Raw genomic sequence first — 22,365 nt, 5'->3', positions numbered from 1 at the left:
TTTTTTTTGCGAAAAAAAAATCCTTATCCAACCGGGCTAGCTCGATCCACCCCACGACCCGATCGAACTCGACCTAACCTCGATCCAGCCCCGCCGCCGCACGATCCCCGCCCTCCGCCCCTCGATCCCCCAGCCGCCGGCCATCCCCGCCCTACTCCGTCGCCGCCCCCTTCTGCGCCGCCGCCGCCCCCGCCCCGGCCGCATCGCGCCGTCCCTGCCCGCACCGCACGCCCCCCATCCCTGCCCCGGACCGCGCGGCCTTGCGCTGCACGGCCGCTGGCCGTCCCCGCCCGCTCTGCATCGCTGCCGGCCGTCCCGGCCCGCCCCGCAAGGCGCGGCCCCGTCCCCGCACCGGCCCCGTCGTCCTCGCCCCCTTTCCGACCATCCTGCTGCTGGTGAGCTGGCCGCGGCCGCGGCTCCGGCGGTCTGGCGCCCCCTTCCCAGCCCTCATCTGCAACTGGTGAGCACCGGCAAGCCCTGCCCCCACCCCGACCAGCCGGCTCTCTCCAACGTGAGGACTTTTTCACTTTTTTTTTAGTTTTGTATCTGCTGTGATATGAATTGTTCACACAAGCCTGTATCCGTATGTTGGCGGCAGTAGTTGATGCCCAATGGCAGACATGTGTTTACATGAGTTGTTATTCTATTCAAGTGGGTGAACTAAGCCATTTGTATTCAGTTTGCTCTCTGCTATGCCAAAGCCATTTTATTCAGTCTGCAAGTGACGTTATGCAACTAGCAATTATATATGTGCTCCCTGGGTATATGAAAAGTTGAGGGGGCATCTGTGGACGGTTTTGGAGTTCATGGTGATATTTGGACTCAGGATATAGTTCAGCGGTGTACTAGGCATCTGCTAATTTTCATGGTAAAATATGCTAGTTTCTGTTCTTCACAGAGAAGGCTAGAACGAGTGCCTAGACTAGCATGTTTCTATGACTTTTTTTAGTTTTTTGGTACTGTTTGTAGGTGGATAGTTTGCAAAATATTGATCAATGGATGTCATTAGCACTATGATTTTTTTGAATGGTGGAATTAGCATTCTTTGTTGTGTCGCTTGATGATCTAAGTTTTTTTGTCGGTAAAATTTACAGGCTTTCTGGTGTTGCATATCTTTGGAGTCATCGTCGTCGAAGGCATTGGTCTGTGATTTCGTCGCTGTTTGACTACTTCGTCTACAGTCGAGGGTGAGCTACGAATCCATCTTAATAATCATGTCACTAGATTTTCTTTTCTCGTCAAGTCGCGTAACCTAGGCGTCTCCCATCCGAAAGGGTTGCATCGATAAATATGCATTCAATTGCATATTTATCACCGCAACTCTTTCGGATTGTCCAGCGCTTTCCACGGACAGCCCGAGGATGTGTAGATTGGGTATGTTGTTCATGCTCTACCCCGTTCCGAGACAGGATTTCGGCGGCGCCTCCCTGTTGTTCTCCGGATGCACATTCTCTCGGCATTTTGCCGAGACGTGTATTTGGAGAACAGCGGGGAGGTGCTGCCGAAATTTTGTCTCGGAATGGGGTAGAGCATGGACCGTACTCAATCTACACATTCTCGGGTGGGATTAGGACCCATCTTTACCTATTAGAGATGTAGGTGGATTAAATGTCGTTTGTCGTCAACCTTGTAAAAAATAAAATATTGATGTGGGTAATTTAAATGAATCCTTAATTTTGGTGCGTGGCTTCCAATGAAGCAGAGATGGCAGATAATCAGTGGATGTATAGTGGGTTTTTCCGTCGGAATCAAGTAACAACAGAGTGGGTCGAGAAAACTGATGTGTTTTTGAAAGAGATATTCCGTAGTCCAATGAGGATGGTGCCAGAATGCCCGTGTGCCAGATGTAAGAGACGTATCCGTAGAGATAAGAGTGAGATGACTAAGCACCTTCGCATGCATGGATTTATGCCCAACTTTAATATGCCGATAAACTTTGCCCAGCGGGACCGTGGTAGAGAGGATGTGATACGACAACGCGTCGCTGGTTATGAGGACGATGGGGTTAGAGACATGCTAGATGATGTCTTTGTTGCACAGCCGACACCTCCGTCACATTCAGCGAATGAACCGGAGGAGCCGGAGGAAACCGCAAAGGCCTTCCTGGAAATCTTGGCCTCCTCAAAGAAACCTCTATGAGGGTGCCAAGCTGTCTGTGCTGGATGCCATCTCGCAACTGATGGCAGTCAAGGCTGAGTACGGCTGTAGCCGAGGTTGCTTCGAAGCATTTCTAGGAGTATGGGCTAACAGCCTGCCTGAGGGCCATGAACTGCCGAAAACCATGTACGCTACGAAGAAAATCATGAAGGCGCTCTCCATGGACTATGAGAAAATACATGTTTGTCCAAAGAATTGCCTTTTGTTTAGGCATGAGTATGCGGATGACAAGTACTGTAGGAAGTGCGGTTCCTCTCGGTATATTGAGGTGGTCGATAAGCATGGTCAGAAGCAGTAGCTAAAAATCCCTGTGAAGGTTCTTCGGTATCTTGATTTTATAAAAAGACTGCAACGCCTTTTCATCACCGAGGAGTCGGCCAAAATGATGAAGTGGCACAAGGAAGGGAAAATGTACAATCCAAAAAAAATTGTACATCCATCAGGAGGTGAAGCATGGAAGTCATTCGATATAGAGTACCCGGAGGAAGCAGCCGAGGCTGGGAATGTCCGAATTGCTATAACAGGTGATGGGTTCAATCCATATGGTATGTCGTCTAATCCATACAGCTGTTGGCCCATATTTATTATTCCGCTCAATCTCCCTCCCGGCGCCATAATGCAACGCAAGACCATGTTCCCGTCGCTTATAATTCCGAGGCCTGAATATCCGGGGAAGAATTTGAGTGTGTTTATGCAGCCATTGGTGGATGATTTGCACCATTCTTGGTACTTCCCGAGGTTGACATACGACCGACATCTGCAGAAAAATTTCTTGATGAAAGTTTGGCTACAATATTGCATGCATGACTTTCCCGGTTATGCCCTGTTCTGCGGATGGTGTACAAGTGGAATGATGCCTTGCCCAGTGTGCATGCAAGCCTTGATTTTCATTTGGCTGAAGAAGGGTGGCAAGTATGTTGCATTTGACCTGCATCGATAGTTCCTCCCTCCAGACCATTCTGATAGGGAAGACAAGAAGAACTTCACAAAAGGCAAAGTTGTCCATGAAGTAAACGAGATTCCAACATTTTCGGGTGCGGATGTGCTTGCTCAGCTGAAAGCTCTTAAGCCTGCCGGTCAAGGGAAAGGCAAAGGCAAAGGCAAAGGCAAAGCCACAGGCGAAGATGAGGGCGAGGGCAAAGGAAAAGGTAAAGGGAAAAAATTTGAAGGATATGGTGAGATGCACAACAGGACTCACATTACCCCCTTCACGCAGCTTCCCTATTTTAAGGACCTCAAACTTCCATACAACATAGATGGGGATGCACACCGAAAAGAATGTCGCAGAGTCCCTTTTTCGCACGATCCTCAACATTCCTGATAAGACAAAGGATAATGTTAATGCTAGAGTTGATCAACAGAATATTTGTGATAGACCACGTCTACACATGCATCCTCCCACAGGCAGTCGAAAATCTTGGTTCAAGCCAGATGCTGACTTCGTACTTAAAAAGGATCATAAGATGAAGGCATTCAAGTGGCTGAAACACGTCGTGAAGTTCACTGATGGTTATGCGTCGAATATAAGTAAGGGGGTCAATCTTTCAACAGGCAGAGTGACCCGGCTCAAGAATCATGACTATCATGTATGGATTGAGCGGATTATGACGGTGATGGTTCGGGGCTATGTTCCCGGGCGTGTTTGGCGTGTGCTTGCGGAGTTAAGCCATTTCTTCCGCACGCTTTGTGCTAAAGAAGTATGTCCTGAGAAGATAAAAGAAATGCATAAGAAGGCGCCGGAGTTGATATGCAAGCTAGAGAAGATCTTCCCGCCAGGCTTCTTTACTCCGATGACACATCTCATTTTGCACCTCCCGAATGAGGTATTGTTGGGGGGCCCTGTGCAGAATCGTTGGCAGTACGGCCCTGAGAGACAGAACAAGCATCTGAGACACAAATGTGGAAACAAAGCTAAGATTGAAGCTTCCATAGCTGAGGCAGTTATCCTAGAGGAGGTGGCAGACCTCAGGACTGCCTACTATCCGGACCATGTTCCCACGTTGCACAATAAGGTGTCTCGATACAATACGGAAGAACCCAAGTATAAACCCAAGTTGCCTCTATTCATTGGGCAAGGTGGTAGGGCTGGCCGCACCTATGCCGACGGCTTTGCCGTCGGCATAGTTTTTTTTTCTTTTTCTTTTTTTCTATATAGCATTATTATTATTATTATTAAGCATACAGTATGTGTTAATAAGCATACCTATAGATTGTGTTAATAAGCATATAGTATGTGTTAATAAGCATACATATAGTTTTTTTTCTTTTTCTTCACTGTTTTCTTTATTATTTTTATTTAACTAACTTACATACAGTATGTGTTAATAAGCATACATACATTATTTTTCGGTTCTGTACAGAGCGTTGTGACCCCCCACACGAACGGTGCCGCCGCCAGCAGGCAACTGGAATGGGGAACAGCCGCATCGGGTCTATACGAAGGGGACTTTGCTCCAAGTGTTTATATATATCAGATGACCTACCACAACCGGATGGTGTTATGGCATGTCCGAAGAGGCGGCACGTATCTCCGAGGCCATGTCTGCACATGCTAGGCTCGTCAAGTTAACCCTAAGTGTTTTCGCTGTGTAAAACTGTCTTACACCCGTTGTATGTGAACGTAAGAATCCATCACACCCGATCATCACGTGGTGCTTAGAAGCGACGAACTGTAGCAACGGTGCATAGTTAGGGGAGAACACTTCTTGAAATTTTATAAGGGATCATCTTATTTACTACCGTCGTCCTAAGTAAACAAGATGCATAAACATAATAAACATCACATGCAATTATATAGTTGTGACATGATATGGCCAATATCATATAGCTCCATTGATCTTCATCTTCGGGGCTCCATGATCATCTTGTCACCGGCTTGACACCATGATCTCCATCATCATGATCTCCATCATCGTGTCTTCATGAAGTTGTCACGCCAACGACTACTTCTACTTCTATGACTAACGTTTAGCAATAAAGTAAAGTAGTTTACATGACGTTATTCAATGACACGCATGTCATACAAAAAATAAAGACAACTCCTATGGCTCCTGCCGGTTGTCATACTCATCGACATGCAAGTCGTGAATCCTATTACAAAGAACATGATCTCATACATCACAATTCATCATTCATCACAACTTCTGGCCATATCACATCACATGATCAATCGCTGCAAAAACAAGTTAGACGTCCTCTAATTGTTGTTGCATCTTTTACGTGGCTGCAATTGGGTTCTAGCAAGAACGTTTTCTTACCTACGAATCACCACAACGTGATTTTGTCAACTTCTATTTACCCTTCATAAGGGCCCTGTTCATCGATTCCGCTCCAACTAAGGTGGGAGAGACAGACACCCGCCAGCCACCTTATGCAACTAGTGCATGTCAGTCGGTGGAACCGGTCTCACGTAAGCGTACGTGTAAGGTTGGTCCGGGCCGCTTCATCCCACAATACCGTTGAGCAAGAAAAGACTAGTAGAGGCAAGTAAGATGACAAAATCCACGCCCACAACAAAATTGTGTTCTACTCGTGCAAAGAGAACTACGCATAGACCTAGCTCATGATGCCACTGTTGGGGAACGTTGCAGAAAATTAAAATTTTTCCTACGGTTTCACCAAGATCCATCTATGAGTTCATCTAAGCAACGAGTCAAGGGAGAGAGTTTGCATCTACATACCACTTGTAGATCGCGTGCGGAAGCTTGCAAGGTGATGATGTAGTCGTACTCGACGTGATCCAAATCACCGATGACCAGCGCCGAACGGACGGCACCTCCGCGTTCAACACACGTACGGGACGGGAGACGTCTCCTCCTTCTTGATCCAGCAAGGGGGAAGGAGAGGTTGATGAAGATCCAGCAGCACGACGGCGTGGTGGTGGATGCAGGGCGTCACAGCAGCAGGGCTTCGCCGAGACTACGAGGGAGAGACGTAACGGGGGGAGATGGAGGCGCCAGGGGCTGGTGTATGAAGTCCCTCCTCTCCCCCACTATATATAGGGGTGCCAAGGGGGGGGCGCCGACCCTAGTAGATGAGATCTACTAGGGGGGGCGGCGGCCTAGGGGAGGTTTCCCTCCCCCCAAGGCACCTAGGGGTGCCTTCCACCACTAGGACTCCTCCTAGGGGGAAACCCTAGGCGCATGGGCCTATAGGGGCTGGTGCCCTTGGCCCATGAAGGCCAAGGCGCACCCCCTACAGCCCATGTGGCCCCCCGGGACAGGTGGCCCCACCCGGTGGACCCCCGGGACCCTTCCGGTGGTCCCGGTACAATACCGATAACCCCGAAACTTGTCCCGATGCCCGAAATAGCACTTCCTATATATAATTCTTTACCTCGGGACCATTCCGGAACTCCTTGTGACGTCCGGGATCTCATCCGGGACTCCGAACAACATTCGGGTTTCTGCATATACATATCTTCATAACCCTAGCGTCACCGAACCTTAAGTGTGTAGACCCTACGGGTTCGGGAGACATGCAGACATGACCGAGACGCTCTCAGTCAATAACCATCAGCGGGATCTGGATACCCATGATGGCTCCCACATGCTTCTCGATGTTGTCATCGGATGAACCACTATGTCGAGGATTCGATCAAACCCTGTATGCAATTCCCTTTGTCAATCGGTACGTTACTTGCCCGAGACTCGATCGTCGGTATCCCAATACCTTGTTCAGTCTCGTTACCGGCAAGTCACTTTACTCGTACCGTAATGCATGATCCCGTGTCCAACACCTTGGTCACATTGAGCTCAATATGATGATGCATTACCGAGTGGGCCCAGAGATACCTCTCCGTCATACGGAGTGACAAATCCCAGTCTCGATCCGTGTCAACCCAACAGCTACTTTCGGAGATACCTGTAATGCACCTTTATAATCACCCAGTTACGTTGTGACGTTTGATACACCCAAGGCACTCCTACGGTATCCGGGAGTTACACGATCTCATGGTCTAAGGAAAAGATATTCGACATTGGCAAAGCTCTAGCAAAACGAACTACACGATCTTTTATGCTATGCTTAGGATTGGGTCTTGTCCATCACATCATTCTCCTAATGATGTGATCCCGTTATCAACGACATCCAATGTCCATAGTCAGGAAACCATGACTATCTGTTGATCACAATGAGCTGGTCAACTAGAGGCTTACCAGGGACATATTGTGGTCTAAGTATTCACACATGTATTACGATTTCCGGATAATTCAGTTATAGCATGAATAAAAGACAATTATCATGAACAATGAAATATAATAATACTTTTATTATTGCCTCTAGAGCATATTTCCAACAGTCTCCCACTTGCACTAGAGTCACCAATCTAGTTACATTGTGATGAATCGAACACCCATAGAGTTCTGGTGTTGATCATGTTTTGCACGCGAGAGAGGTTTAGTCAGCGGATCTGCGACATTCAGATCCGTGTGCACTTTGCAAATCTCTATGTCTCCATCTTGAACATTTTCACGGATGGAGTTGAAACAACGCTTGATGTGCCTGGTCTTCTTGTGAAACCTGGGCTCCTTGGCGAGGGCAATAGCTCCAGTGTTGTCATAGAAGAGTTTGATCGGCCCCGACGCATTGGGTATGACTCCTAGGTCGGTGATGAACTCCTTCACCCAAATCGCTTCATGTGCTGCCTCTGAGGCTGCCATGTACTCCGCTTCACACGTAGATCCCGCCACGACGCTCTGCTTGCAGCTGCACCAGCTTACTGCTCCACCATTCAACATATACACGTATCCGGTTTGTGACTTAGAGTCATCCAGATCTGAGTCGAAGCTAGCGTCGACGTAACCCTTTACGACGAGCTCTTCGTCTCCTCCATAAACGAGAAACATGTCCTTCGTCCTTTTCAGGTACTTCAGGATATTCTTGACCGCTGTCCAGTGTTCCTTGCCAGGATTACTTTGGTATCTTGCTACCAAACTTACGGCAAGGTTTACATCGGGTCTGGTACACAGCATGGCATACATAATAGATCCTATGGCTGAAGCATAGGGGATGACACTCATCTCTTCTTTATCTTTTGCCGTGGTCGGTGACTAAGCTGAGCTCAGTCTCACACCTTGTAACATAGGCAAGAACCCCTTCTTGGACTGATCCATTCTGAATCTCTTCAAAATCTTATCAAGGTATGTGCTTTGTGAAAGACCTATGAGGCGTCTCGATCTATCTCTATAGATCTTGATGCCTAATATATAAGCAGCTTCTCCAAGGTCCTTCATTGAAAAACACTTATTCAAGTAGGCCTTAATGCTGTCCAGAAATTCTATATCATTTCCCATCAAGAGTATGTCATCTACATATAATATGAGAAATGCTACAGAGCTCCCACTCACTTTCTTGTAAACGCAGGCTTCTCCATAAGTCTGCATAAACCCAAACGCTTTGATCATCTCATCAAAGCGAATGTTCCAACTCCGAGATGCTTGCACCAGTCCATAAATGGATCGCTGGAGCTTGCATACTTTGTTAGCGTTCCGAGGATCGACAAAACCTTCCGGCTGCATCATATACAGTTCTTCCTTAAGATGCCCGTTAAGGAATGCTGTTTTGACGTCCATCTGCCATATCTCATAATCATAGTATGCGGCAATTGCTAACATGATTCGGACGGACTTTAGCTTCGCTACGGGAGAGAATGTCTCGTCGTAGTCAATCCCTTGAACCTGTCGATAACCCTTAGCGACAAGTCGAGCTTTATAGATGGTAATATTACCATCCGCGTCCGTCTTCTTCTTAAAGATCCATTTGTTTTCTATCGCTCGCCGATCATTGGGCAAGTCTGTCAAAGTCCATACTTTGTTTTCATACATGGATTCTATCTCGGATTTCATGGCTTCAAGCCATTTGTTGGAATCCGGGCCCGCCATTGCTTCTTCATAGTTCGAAGGTTCATTGTTGTCTAACAACATGATTTCCAGGACAGGGTTGCCATACCACTCTGGTGCGGAACGTGTCCTTGTGGACCTACGAAGTTCAGCAGTAACTTGATCCGAAGTACCTTGATCATCTCTACTCCTAATGGAGCAGTTGGTAGTCTCGCTTCCAGGTTTTTTTTCGTCCCACCATTTTCGTCCGGTTTTTTTTCGTTGGTTTTTTTCGCCAGGTCCCCCCCTCACCCCTACGTAAAAAAACGCCTCTCCTCTGGATCCACCCCCTCCCGCTGCGACCTCTCTCTTTCCCCCATCTCCCGCTCCACCGCCGCCGCCCCATCTCCCGCTTCACCGCCGCCCTCCCTGGCGGCACAGGGGAAACCCTAGACCACGCGCGCCGCCACCCTATCTCCCTGCCCTTCGTCTCGCCGTCGCCGGAGGAGCGGCCGACGAAGCCCGCGTCGCCTCCAAGGAAGGCGACGATGGGGCCCTTCTTCCGTTTCCGTAGGCCATGGCTGCCTGAGCGGCCCGGAGGATGGACTGCGCGGTGATGGCGCGTAGAGGTGTGGCGTATCCCGTGCAGGCGAGCTCGTCGCAGCGTGCAGGAGGGCGTGGCACCATGGCAGTGTGGTGGAGGGCGTCGTGGAGCAGGGCATCGATCTGGAGGGCGTGGGCGGGAGCGCCCGTGCTCCGGGCCGCAAGGAGGCTCGCGGGTGCATCGCCTGCGTGCGGCGCAGGGCGCCAGAGTTGATGCGGCCTCAGCCACTGGTCTAGCGGCGCCCTGCTGCTTGAGTGGGCAGGCGGGCCGGCCAGATCTGGCCTGGCTGTGGAGGTGGGCGTCCCTGCTGATGGCGCTGCTGGCCTCCAGAGGGCGGGCGTTCTTGGGCAGCTGGTGCGGGGCGTGCGGCTGCACGTGAGGGCTGGCGCGGATCTGGGCATGGCAGCGCGAAGTGGCCGTTTCTCCGCCACTGGTCGGTGGTTGGAGGGGCTGTAGGTGCGCTGGTCTTACACGGTGATGCTTGGCGAGGTGGGCTACTCGGGTCCACTGGTTGGATGGTTGAGGTTGCCGGCGAAAGCTGAACTCCGGCAGTGGCCGGAGTTGTCGATGGCCGCGCCGGCAGGCCGTTTCCTTGCTGAAGGTATCAATGTTGCAGTCCTCACCTTCCACTGCCCCGTGCCTCCCCCTGTGATTCACTGAAAACCTGATTCGATCCAGCTTGCTTGCTTTGTATTGCGCAGCAGCCAGACATGCCCATCCGGCTGGAAAGGAATCGGCAAGCTGCAGACCGATGAAGCTAAGTAGTTTTGTTATCTTTGTTTGCACAGCCAGATAGCACGCCTTCTTGCTGATTACTTCTTCCCGTACACTCACGTGAAACAACATAGATTCACTAATTGATTTTGGCCAGATGCGCTAATACAGAAAGTTAGCTTGATTAGTTAATCTTCAGCTAGATGAGCGCACACATGTAACGCACAGAACGCGCAAACACGGGAAAATCTATTGGATGGCAATAGGTGTGTGACGCACCTATGTTTTTATTGTTTTGATCTGGTGAAGTTCAAAGGGGTTCTTATTTTCATAAGGCCAAATGATGTTCATCAGTGCGTTGGATACCTTTCCTCTTTTTTGCTATGTATGTTTTCATGATATTTCTCTTGTCCTTTACATAAAATATCTTTCTATTACCCCTCGGATGACTCCCAAATGTTGTAGTTCATCTGTCAAAAAAGGTGCTTTGCCTGATAATAATTTTTTTGTTATATTTGTTAAATAGTACACTGCAACATTGATTGTGCTAGGCGTGATGGAAGCGTGATGCTCGCAGACACTTGTCAAGATGCGGAAGGATGGGAACACAGTGGTGGGGAACTTGGGTATATGAATGATAGACATGATCAGAATATGCATGCCACATTAGGTTGACATGGAGTGGAGAGGAGCCAAGGTAGGGGTGGTGAAGAGAGTCATTGGAAGAACAAAGAATAAGGTATTTAGCGGGAAATAAGGCAAAAAATCAGTTGGACACATAACGTTTAGCAAAAATGAGCTCACCATTTTTGAGTGTTTACTACATCCTGGTCATCTACAAGTACTACAAGACATCATATGTAACTACAACCTTCCTCTTCAACATGTCGTTTATTTTGCGGGTGTCATGTCTCTTATTTTTGCGGGTAGCAGTTATGTTGAAGACAATTCTTTATTTCTTTTGTAAGGTGAAATACAAGCATGTTAATTATTGTATGATGTAGATTTATATAGAGAGAGTGGTTACTACCTTTTTTCCATTCTATCCAAAAAACGGATTGGGTTCTACCATCAAAAGCGATAACGGATAAAAACAAGAAAAATCAACCAGGTCGGTGACTTCTTTGCTGATTTACCATTAAACTCAAATTAGTATTTAATGTAATGAAGGTCAAACTCTTGTCCGTACTGAATTTTGTCTTTTTTGCAGGAGAGAGGGAGGAGTTGGCCGGCATGGGGTCATGAGTGGTACAAACAGGAAGATGCACGCCCATGGTTTTGTAGGTTCAGTTTACTGTGGATTTTCAGTTCTTTTCATCTCATAATTATCTTTATTTATGTGTTAAGCTTTTATTTTTCTTTTGGTCCTTCCCACTTGAGGCCTCTTGTGCACCTTGATTTAGTTCTGTTCTTTATTCGGTGCCAGTGTCTTAGGACAATACTTTCATGCATGGATTATTTCCAGCATTCAAATTTGGATACCTTTGTTCCACTAGGTTCGTTGCATTCACCTTATTGAAGATAATAAACACTTATTGAGGAACATGCTAAGGATGGAGGAACGGACCTCAAGTTCCAGCTGCATATTATTCAGCTTGATTCATTGCTCAGGATTTTTGAAGATATGGCTTCTAATTCCATCAACCAAGAACTTAATTCAGAATCTAAAATTTAAAGGTGAGGTAGAGGAATATTGCCTGTCCTGTCCAGAAACAATGCTCGTTTTTTTATTCCAGTCGATGTATTTCTTGTGTCTGATGGATTGAGTTTTGAGTTGGAACATAAGTATATTAGTGTCATAGAATTTGCACATATGCTTTATCCACTTGTGATTACTATTTACACAGCATATATTTATATTTGGATTACAGATTCTCTGTACTTGTTGTTGTACTTTGTGTTTTCTACTGATTGTGGTGCCTCTTGAAGCAGGGAAAGCTAGGAGTCATTGATGACAGGTACGGAAGTTGGTGGACACCTACAAGGATGTGGAGGTGAGCATCATGGTGATGCGGCACAACCTCGGGGCGGCGCTGGCCACCCTGAACACGTTCGAAATCTTTGAGAATGGCCAGTCATGGCGTTTGCGTTTGTTAGGCCGCGCGTGGGCGGTGCCAGCTTTAAGAAGCGGTTCCGCGTCTACCACGCCCTCCGTGTCCGCATCGCCCGGGACATCATGTCCAGGTACTCGAAGCTGTTGTACCACACCATGGGGTCCGAGTTGGCCATCGACATCGGCACGTCGCCATACCTGAGGGCGTCGCTGTCCGGTTTATTTTTGCTGTTCGGATCCCGCAAGGTGAGTTGAATCAATCTTGTACGCCTTAGGCGATGCCCCAGCTTTTTTGATATCCGTCGACATGATTCCTCACATATAAACCATGCAGCAGCCATGGACAACCTTCATCTAAAGAAGCTATTGTTTGCTCCGGTGGATTTGATTTTGTCTTTCCTCTTTTCTATGGTTGTGAGCAATGAAATCCAATTTGCATCTCCCTACATGATCAAGGCTACGGTGTGAATTATGACCATCCGTCGGATGAGGACACGATTGTGGCAGGGATGTTGGTGGCATGAAGTTGTATAGTAGCAGGATGGTCTAAACTCAGCCACTAGAGATTTGAGCTACTTTTTGGTCATTTTCTACTCAATTCTAGAGTTCTATTGCATTATCATAATTTTTCATATCTCAGTAAAGTGGATGTTTTTTAGGTTAATAGTAAAGTGCATGTCAGTACCTCCAAAAGGATTTTTTTTCATGAAAATTGTTTTTTCCTGATGGTAATCATTTTCATACAAACTGCTATAGTTGCTTGCCCTTTTGGCAGCATTTGCTCAGAAGCTTGACTGCCGAGACTAGACTAGACTAGCTTGATTTTCTTGATACATCTAAATATTCCAATGTGATATGTTAAAAATACAGGGAGGATATTTGTTTGGCTTATGAGGAGATTTTGGTTAACCAACGTTGACGCTTTCACTCGCTCACCATGTTCATTTGGTCTGGATTACTTCTCTAACATTTTAAAAATTGCTACTGTCAAGTTTCAGTTGGCGCGGGTGTACAGCAGAGGTATATATGTGATAAGGTGCTGTGATCATGAGAAAAAGTAAGGAACTGCACATCTGGGCCTCACATTAATTACAAATGTTCAGTGGCTTACAAAGGGTACATTTTACCTTGTTTGAATTTCGAAGATTTAGGCCATATACATTGGTATGTGAGACGTTGTGTCTTCCCATAGAGATACCATCTAGATTTTTATTTTATTTTGGAGTTGGAAGAAGGATGAATAAGATGGAAGGATGCCCCTTAATCCGTAAGAGAATACATTTAGGTCAAAATATAATTCTGTGGCTGAACTTTTACACTGGTCAGGCTTAGGTTTGGGCTGAGCAAATAGTTTAATTGGTGTTAATGAGCCCAACAAATGCAAGTTCATCGATTTCTCATGATATGCTTTTGATCTTTACCAAAATATGCATTATACCATATTCATATGTTCGTTTCCTATGTCAGGTATGCCGTACAGAGGGGATCAAGCTGTATATTGCTATGTGGAATGCTTTGATTCGAGGTGCTGTCGGGTTGGGAGCATGAAACATGCTCTGTAGTTCTTTGGTTCAATGCAGGAGGAAGGGATGTACATAGACCCGAAGATCTTTATTAAGATCATCCACGGGTTGTGGAAGCAAGGGGAGTGAGATTAAATCAAGAAGTTTTTTGACAAAATGAGGATTCAATGGCTCAAGGAGAGTAAGCCCCAAGCTAGATCATTATTGATTTCCTTTAGTAGGATGTCACATAATTCATTTAGAGTGGAGCAGGAATATTCAAAAAGGAAATGTACACCATATATATTAGTATAATACATCTGACACTTTCTCATCTTTCACTAATAGCACATTGATCATACCATTTGCACAGCTCATTCCGGTGTAAGTCGGGCCAATTTAGAAAATATTTTAAAGCTGATTCATACAGGTTATAGAAGTCAGAGTCAAACAGCATAATAAGATATTTGTTCGTGCATAATTTCTGATTCGTTTGTCTTCTAAGGATAAATGGGACTGCTATCTAGACTGTACCTTAAAAACTATTAGACCCTGCTTATAACTATTTTTCATCTTGGCGTGATTTATAAGGGAGGCCACGCCATTTGTTTTTGTTATCACAGGCCGTGATGACCCTGATTCATTGATGTATAGTGTTGTATGTGGTCAATTACCTAAGACAGTAGTCACACTTCTCCTGATTTGCCTTGATCTGAAATCTGACTTTTGTATTGGTTGTAGTCAATCTGAATATTAGTGAGGTACTTTTCCAATTGTCATTGTTCAGTTCTCTACATTATCATGCATTTTCTTTGCTTTAAAGATGTCATGATGTTCGCCATGGCAGAGAAAAAATGTTTTGAAGTTGTTCCTTAGTATGCTTTGGTGTGCCTATGCACACATGAAAACAAAAGGTCGAGAGGTTTAAAAATGTCATGTTTTTTACCATTGCAGATATCCTGCTTCTGGTACTTGCCTTCTACCTCACAATGTTAACACAAAAGTTACTATATCTGTAAGACATGCCCTCTCTCGTTTAATGATGTCCTGAAATTTCCACATAAAACTTGGTAATCATGCCAAGTAATCATGCTAATTTTGAGAGAAGTTCAAGTGGCATGCCCCCATTTGCCATGGTTGCGATGTACTAATAAGCTGCAGGACTAATTTTTTTATTATTGGACTGATATTCTAAAGTTACATATGTAAGAGCATATGATATTTCTCATAAACAACTGCAGTTAAGATTCCATGCTCTTCATGCGTTGAACGAGTTCGCTGTTGAGCAAGCTACAGTCTCTTTGTTTGACTAGCTAGGCTGTGTTGTGTACATGTAAAAGATGATCCTTCTGTGGCTACTTGCATGTGTATATGTGTTGAAGCTCTTCGGCATTTTTTAAGATAAACTCTTTCCGTTGTTTGACTACCACAAGGCTCCAAGAGCCCTCATTTCTGCATGTATATTTTGTTGTACAGCCTATGCTGGTTTGCCGCACCAACCCAATTCTCTTTGTAGACTTTGATTTAGTCATGTGCTGAAGCAAATTCTTCCTACCTTATTCCTCAAGAGTTGAAGAGGATGGGAAGACACATGTGCTAAAGCAAAATAGATCAGTATATTCAGAATCTACCCAATGGCTTACCTTAACTTACATGTAGTGTGAGCCTGCTCACATAGCAAGAAACCTATCCTTTTATTCTGCTAGAATTGAGTGCCCACTATTAAAATTCATAACTGGAACCATAAATTACGTATTCTCTGTGCAATGTCACCCGTAACCGGTTGCTCTATATCTTTCCTCTCTCGAGCGTACTTTTATTTCTGTATTCCATGCTATGGTAGTATTTTTCTGCCGCAACAATTTGTTTTTGTTATCTTGTCGGTGATAGTGGCAGGCTGTTTTGACAGTGCGATAATGTCATGAGCATTCTAATTATATAGCAGATGAACTGGCAAAAACATACTGACACTTTTGAACCTTCATAAATTCAGAAATGAAGTCGAGATTGTTGCTTAACAGATCAAGTAATTGCACTTTTATATAGTATATAAACTTGTTGCAAAACTTTAGTTTAGTACATCAATTTGCTGATATTTTGGGGAACAGAGTTCACACCGTCAACTAGATATGTGGAACTGCACATGTTCTTGTTGAGTTGCTTCTTGAACAGGCGTGTCTCTTTTTATGATATTTTGTAAGATTTCCTTTTGGCCCCCACACTAGCAGATTACTTGGAGTTCAGCTAATCATTTTCTTACCATCCAATATTCTCATCATTTTCTTCTTAATATAAACCAAACTTTGTATGTACTAGATATGGTTATTACTCTATCCGTTGAGGGTGCAATAATATTGTTTTCTATCTCCTCGAGGATGTCCCCAACCGTGTGAAGGTGTTTAAGGAAGGAGGTTCAGAGTCATCATCGTAGTATGGAGACGCTGCCCATGTTGTCATCATAGTATGGAGCGGCTACAACTCTAAGTGGAGGTGGTGTATATGTCGGAGTGATTTATTCTGTAAGCATTTTCTTTATGTGTGGTGTTTGATTTTTACCAAATCACACTTGTTGTATAAGTTTCTGCCCATATTGATTTGTAGTGACAAACGTGGAGTGCGGCTTGTTCGGATCTGCCTTCTTGGCTCTCTGGGCATCATGAGCGGCACATGTCTCACCCCCCTTGATGGTGGCGACGAATCGGCACGAACACGGGGGGAGGGGATCAAGATGGAGAGCGGGACAGTTGGCGGGGGATTCCTCCTTGGCGGTTCATGGGGAAGTATGGTGTCAAGAAGAGAAGGCACCATGGCGAGGGAAAGGTGGGCATCATACAGTTTTAAAGGATAGGACTCTAGCGAGAAATCTCCCGCTACGACGGGAAACCGAGCAGGAAAGGGATGGTCCGACGGGAAACTAAGCATCGTGGGGTGGGGTTCTTATGTTGGGACCACGTGTTGGAGATAACATGACAGATAATTCAGACAACCACATTTCTTCCCCATATATGGGCTGGATTTGTCGTAGCTTGAAACTATTCAGGCGGTTTGATTTTGCGGAGTTCACTAGGCGCATGTCTGATGTGCAAACACGCTTGGACATATGAGGGAGAAATGAGTTTCGACCTTAGAGACGACCTTAATCATGTGTTTGATTCATTTATATGCATTGTAGCCCGTAGCAACGCACAGGCATTCTACTAGTCATCATTGTTTTCCTCTTCAGTTGGTGTGGGCATCACAGGAACGGTTTCCTGCGCTGCGCACTTTCCTGCTCAAGAGGTAGTACTTCATCGAGTTCTACTTTCCTCCCACTTACTTCTTTCGAGAGAAACTCTTTTTCCAGAAAGCATCCGTTCTTGGCTACAAAGATCTTGCCTTCGGATCTTAAGTAGAAGGTATACCCTACAGTTTCCTTAGGGTATCCTATGAATACGCATTTTTCCGACTTGGGTTCGAGCTTTTCAGGTTGAAGTTTCTTGACATAAGCATCGCATCCCCAAACTTTCAGAAACGACAGCTTAGGTTTCTTTCCAAACCATAATTCATACGGTGTCGTCTCAACGGATTTAGACGGTGCCCTATTTAAAGTGAATGTAGCTGTCTCTAGAGCGTATCCCCAAAATGATAGCGGTAAATCGGTAAGAGACATCATAGACCGCACCATATCCAATAGAGTGCGATTACGACGTTCGGACACACCGTTTCACTGAGGTGTTCCAGGCGGCGTGAGCTGTGAAACGATTCCACATTTCCTTAAGTGTGTACCAAATTCGTGACTTAAGTATTCTCCTCCACGATCTGATCGTAAGAATTTTATCTTTCGGTCACGTTGATTCTCCACCTCATTCTGAAATTCCTTGAACTTTTCAAAGGTCTCAGACTTGTGTTTCATTAAGTAGACATACCCATATCTACTCAAGTCATCTGTGAGAGTGAGAACATAACGATATCCTCCGCGAGCCTCAACGCTCATTGGACCGCACACATCGGTATGTATGATTTCCAACAAGTTGGTTGCTCGCTCCATTGTTCCAGAGAACGGAGTCTTGGTCATTTTGCCCAAGAGGCATGGTTCGGACGTGTCAAACGATTCATAATCAAGAGACTCTAAAAGTCCATCGGCATGGAGCTTCTTCATGCGCTTGACACCAATGTGACCAAGGCGGCAGTGCCACAAGTATGTGGGACTATCGTTATCAACTTTAAATCTTTTGGCATCTACACTATGAACATGTGTAATATTACGCTCGAGATTCATTAAGAATAAACCATTGACCATCGGAGCATGACCATAAAACATATCTCTCATATAAATCGAACAACCATTATTCTCAGACTTAAATGAGTAGCCATCTCGTATTAAACGAGATCCTGATACAATGTTCATGCTCAAACTTGGCACTAAATAACAATTATTAAGGTTCAAAACTAATCCCGTAGGTAAATGTAGAGGCAGCGTGCCGACGGCGATCACATCGACTCTGGAACCATTCCCGACGCGCATCGTCACCTCGTCCTTTGCCAGTCTCCGTTTATTCCGCAGCTCCTGCTGTGAGTTACAAATATGAGCAACGGCACCGGTATCAAATACCCAGGAGTTACTACGATTACTGGTAAGGTACACATCAATCACATGTATATCAAATATACCTTTGGTGTTGCCGGCCTTCTTATCCGCTAAGTATTTGGGGCAGTTCCGCTTCCAGTGACCCTTCCCCTTGCAATAAAAGCACTCAGTCTCAGGCTTGGGTCCATTCTTTGACTTCTTCCCGGTAACTGGCTTACCAGGCGCGGCAACATCTTTGCCGTCCTTCTTGAAGTTCTTCTTACCCTTGCCCTTCTTGAACTTAGTGGTCTTATTGACCATCAACACTTGATGTTCTTTCTTGATTTCAGCCTCTGCTGACTTCAGCATCGAGAACACTTCAGGAATGGTCTTTTCCATCCCCTGCATGTTGTAGTTCATCACAAAGCTCTTGTAGCTTGGTGGGAGCGACTGGAGGATTCTGTCAATGACCGCCTCATCTGGGAGGTTAATGTTCAGCTGGGTCATACGGTTGTGCAACCCAGACATCTTCAGGATGTGCTCACTGACAGAACTGTTTTCCTCCATCTTACAACTGTAGAACTTGTCGGAGACATCATATCTCTCGACCCGGGCATGAGCTTGAAAAACTAGTTTCAGCTCTTCGAACATCTCATATGCTCCGTGGTGCTCAAAACGCTTTTGGAGCCCCGGTTCTAAGCTGTAAAGCATGCCGCACTGAACGAGGGAGTAATCATCAGCACGAGACTGCCAAGCATTCATAATGTCTTGGTTCTCTGGGACGGGAGCGTCACCTAGCGGTCCTTCTAGGACATATTGTTTCCTGGCAGCTATGAGGATGATCCTCAGGTTCCGGACCCAGTCCGTATAGTTGCTGCCATCATCTTTCAGCTTGGTTTTCTCTAGGAACGCATTGAAGTTCATGTTGACATTAGCGTTGGCCATTGATCTACAAGACATATTTGCAAAGGTTTTAGACTAAGTTCATGATAATAAAGTTCTAATCAAATTATGAACTCCCACTTAGATTAGACATCCCTCTAGTCATCTAAGTGTTACACGATCCGAGTCGACTAGGCCGTGTCCGATCATCACGTGAGACGGACTAGTCATCGTCGGTGAACATTCTCATGTTGATCGTATCTTCCATACGACTCGTGTTCGACCTTTCGGTCTCCGTGTTCCGAGGCCATGTCTGCACATGCTAGGCTCGTCAAGTTAACCCTAAGTGTTTTCGCTGTGTAAAACTGTCTTACACCCGTTGTATGTGAACGTAAGAATCCATCACACCCGATCATCACGTGGTGCTTAGAAGCGACGAACTGTAGCAACGGTGCACAGTTAGGGGAGAACACTTCTTGAAATTTTATAAGGGATCATCTTATTTAGTACCGTCGTCCTAAGTAAACAAGATGCATAAACATAATAAACATCACATGCAATTATATAGTTGTGACATGATATGGCCAATATCATATAGCTCCATTGATCTTCATCTTCGGGGCTCCATGATCATCTTGTCACTGGCTTGACACCATGATCTCCATCATCATGATCTCCATCATCGTGTCTTCATGAAGTTGTCACGCCAACGACTACTTCTACTTCTATGACTAACGTTTAGCAATAAAGTAAAGTAGTTTACATGACGTTATTCAATGACACGCATGTCATACAAAAAATAAAGACAACTCCTATGGCTCCTGCCGGTTGTCATACTCATCGACATGCAAGTCGTGAATCCTATTACAAAGAACATGATCTCATACATCACAATTCATCATTCATCACAACTTCTGGCCATATCACATCACATGATCAATCGCTGCAAAAACAAGTTAGACGTCCTCTAATTGTTGTTGCATCTTTTACGTGGCTGCAATTGGGTTCTAGCAAGAACGTTTTCTTACCTACAAATCACCACAACGTGATTTTGTCAACTTCTATTTACCCTTCATAAGGGCCCTGTTCATCGATTCCGCTCCAACTAAGGTGGGAGAGACAGACACCCGCCAGCCACCTTATGCAACTAGTGCATGTCAGTCGGTGGAACCGGTCTCACGTAAGCGTACGTGTAAGGTTGGTCTGGGCCGCTTCATCCCACAATACTGTTGAGCAAGAAAAGACTAGTAGAGGCAAGTAAGATGACAAAATCCACGCCCACAACAAAATTGTGTTCTACTCGTGCAAAGAGAACTACGCATAGACCTAGCTCATGATGCCACTGTTGGGGAACGTTGCAGAAAATTAAAATTTTTCCTACGGTTTCACCAAGATCCATCTATGAGTTCATCTAAGCAACGAGTCAAGGGAGAGAGTTTGCATCTACATACCACTTGTAGATCGCGTGCGGAAGCTTGCAAGGTGATGATGTAGTCGTACTCGACGTGATCCAAATCACCGATGACCAGCGCCGAACGGACGGCACCTCCGCGTTCAACACACGTACGGGATGGGAGACATCTCCTCCTTCTTGATCCAGCAAGGGGGAAGGAGAGGTTGATGAAGATCCAGCAGCACGACGGCGTGGTGGTGGATGCAGGGCGTCACAGCAGCAGGGCTTCGCCGAGACTACGAGGGAGAGACGTAACGGGGGGAGATGGAGGCGCCAGGGGCTGGTGTATGAAGTCCCTCCTCTCCCCCACTATATATAGGGGTGCCAAGGGGGGGGCGCCGGCCCTAGTAGATGAGATCTACTAGGGGGGGCGGCGGCCTAGGGGAGGTTTCCCTCCCCCCCAAGGCACCTAGGGGTGCCTTCCACCACTAGGACTCCTCCTAGGGGGAAACCCTAGGCGCATGGGCCTATAGGGGCTGGTGCCCTTGGCCCATGAAGGCCAAGGCGCACCCCCTACAGCCCATGTGGCCCCCCGGGACAGGTGGCCCCACCCGGTGGACCCCCGGGACCCTTCCGGTGGTCCCGGTACAATACCGATAACCCCGAAACTTGTCCCGATGCCCGAAATAGCACTTCCTATATATAATTCTTTACCTCGGGACCATTCCGGAACTCCTTGTGACGTCCGGGATCTCATCCGGGACTCCGAACAACATTCGGGTTTCTGCATATACATATCTTCATAACCCTAGCGTCACCGAACCTTAAGTGTGTAGACCCTACGGGTTCGGGAGACATGCAGACATGACCGAGACGCTCTCAGTCAATAACCATCAGCGGGATCTGGATACCCATGATGGCTCCCACATGCTCCTCGATGTTGTCATCGGATGAACCACTATGTCGAGGATTCGATCAAACCCTGTATGCAATTCCCTTTGTCAATCGGTACGTTACTTGCCCGAGACTCGATCGTCGGTATCCCAATACCTTGTTCAGTCTCGTTACCGGCAAGTCACTTTACTCGTACCGTAATGCATGATCCCGTGTCCAACACCTTGGTCACATTGAGCTCAATATGATGATGCATTACCGAGTGGGCCCAGAGATACCTCTCCGTCATACGGAGTGACAAATCCCAGTCTCGATCCGTGTCAACCCAACAGCTACTTTCGGAGATACCTGTAATGCACCTTTATAATCACCCAGTTACGTTGTGATGTTTGATACACCCAAGGCACTCCTACGGTATCCGGGAGTTACACGATCTCATGGTCTAAGGAAAAGATATTCGACATTGGCAAAGCTCTAGCAAAACGAACTACACGATCTTTTATGCTATGCTTAGGATTGGGTCTTGTCCATCACATCATTCTCCTAATGATGTGATCCCGTTATCAACGACATCCAATGTCCATAGTCAGGAAACCATGACTATCTGTTGATCACAACGAGCTGGTCAACTAGAGGCTTACCAGGGACATATTGTGGTCTAAGTATTCACACGTGTATTACGATTTCCGGATAATACAGTTATAGCATGAATAAAAGACAATTATCATGAATAATGAAATATAATAATACTTTTATTATTGCCTCTAGGGCATATTTCCAACACCTGGGGGGGGGTAGCAAT

General features: G+C 46.0%; 1 protein-coding gene across 8 annotated transcripts; it reads left to right on the top strand.

Moving 5' to 3' along the window:
- The first annotated feature begins 9,289 nt into the window (after positions 1-9,289).
- Positions 9,290-14,275, top strand: LOC123088616 (phospholipase A1-II 6). Of its 8 annotated transcripts, none has more exons than XR_006441975.1 (4): positions 9,290-10,180; positions 10,281-11,404; positions 11,504-12,592; positions 12,681-13,304. XR_006441975.1 is itself a non-coding variant. In XM_044510831.1 (4 exons), exons 2-4 carry the CDS (start codon positions 12,371-12,373, stop codon positions 13,863-13,865), a joined length of 339 nt encoding a protein of 112 aa, XP_044366766.1. In that variant the 5' UTR covers positions 11,467-11,573; positions 11,790-12,370; the 3' UTR covers positions 13,866-14,275. The 8 variants fall into 8 exon arrangements, 2 of the variants coding, with proteins under 2 accessions (XP_044366765.1, XP_044366766.1); XR_006441974.1 differs by having other exon boundaries at positions 12,684-13,303; XR_006441973.1 differs by having other exon boundaries at positions 9,291-10,180; positions 11,504-11,573; positions 11,790-13,303.
- Positions 14,276-22,365: the final 8,090 nt, after the last annotated feature.

This window comes from Triticum aestivum, chromosome 4A (genome assembly GCF_018294505.1).
Source record: "Triticum aestivum cultivar Chinese Spring chromosome 4A, IWGSC CS RefSeq v2.1, whole genome shotgun sequence".
Lineage (NCBI taxonomy): Eukaryota > Viridiplantae > Streptophyta > Magnoliopsida > Poales > Poaceae > Triticum > Triticum aestivum.
Note: the sequence above shows the minus strand (reverse complement) of the source record. Positions and strands in the feature narration are given on the sequence as shown.

What these genes read in the sequence shown, in the direction of transcription:
- LOC123088616 (XM_044510830.1), top strand. Translation starts at nt 12,371, where the DNA reads ATGGCGTTTGCGTTTGTTAGGCCGCGCGTGGGCGGTGCCAGCTTTAAG. An exon ending in TGCTGTTCGGATCCCGCAAG is followed by an intron (nt 12,593 to 13,338) that starts GTGAGTTGAATC and finishes GCTACTGTCAAG; the next exon opens with TTTCAGTTGGCGCGGGTGTA. An exon ending in TGCTGTGATCATGAGAAAAA is followed by an intron (nt 13,404 to 13,813) that starts GTAAGGAACTGC and finishes TTCCTATGTCAG; the next exon opens with GTATGCCGTACAGAGGGGAT.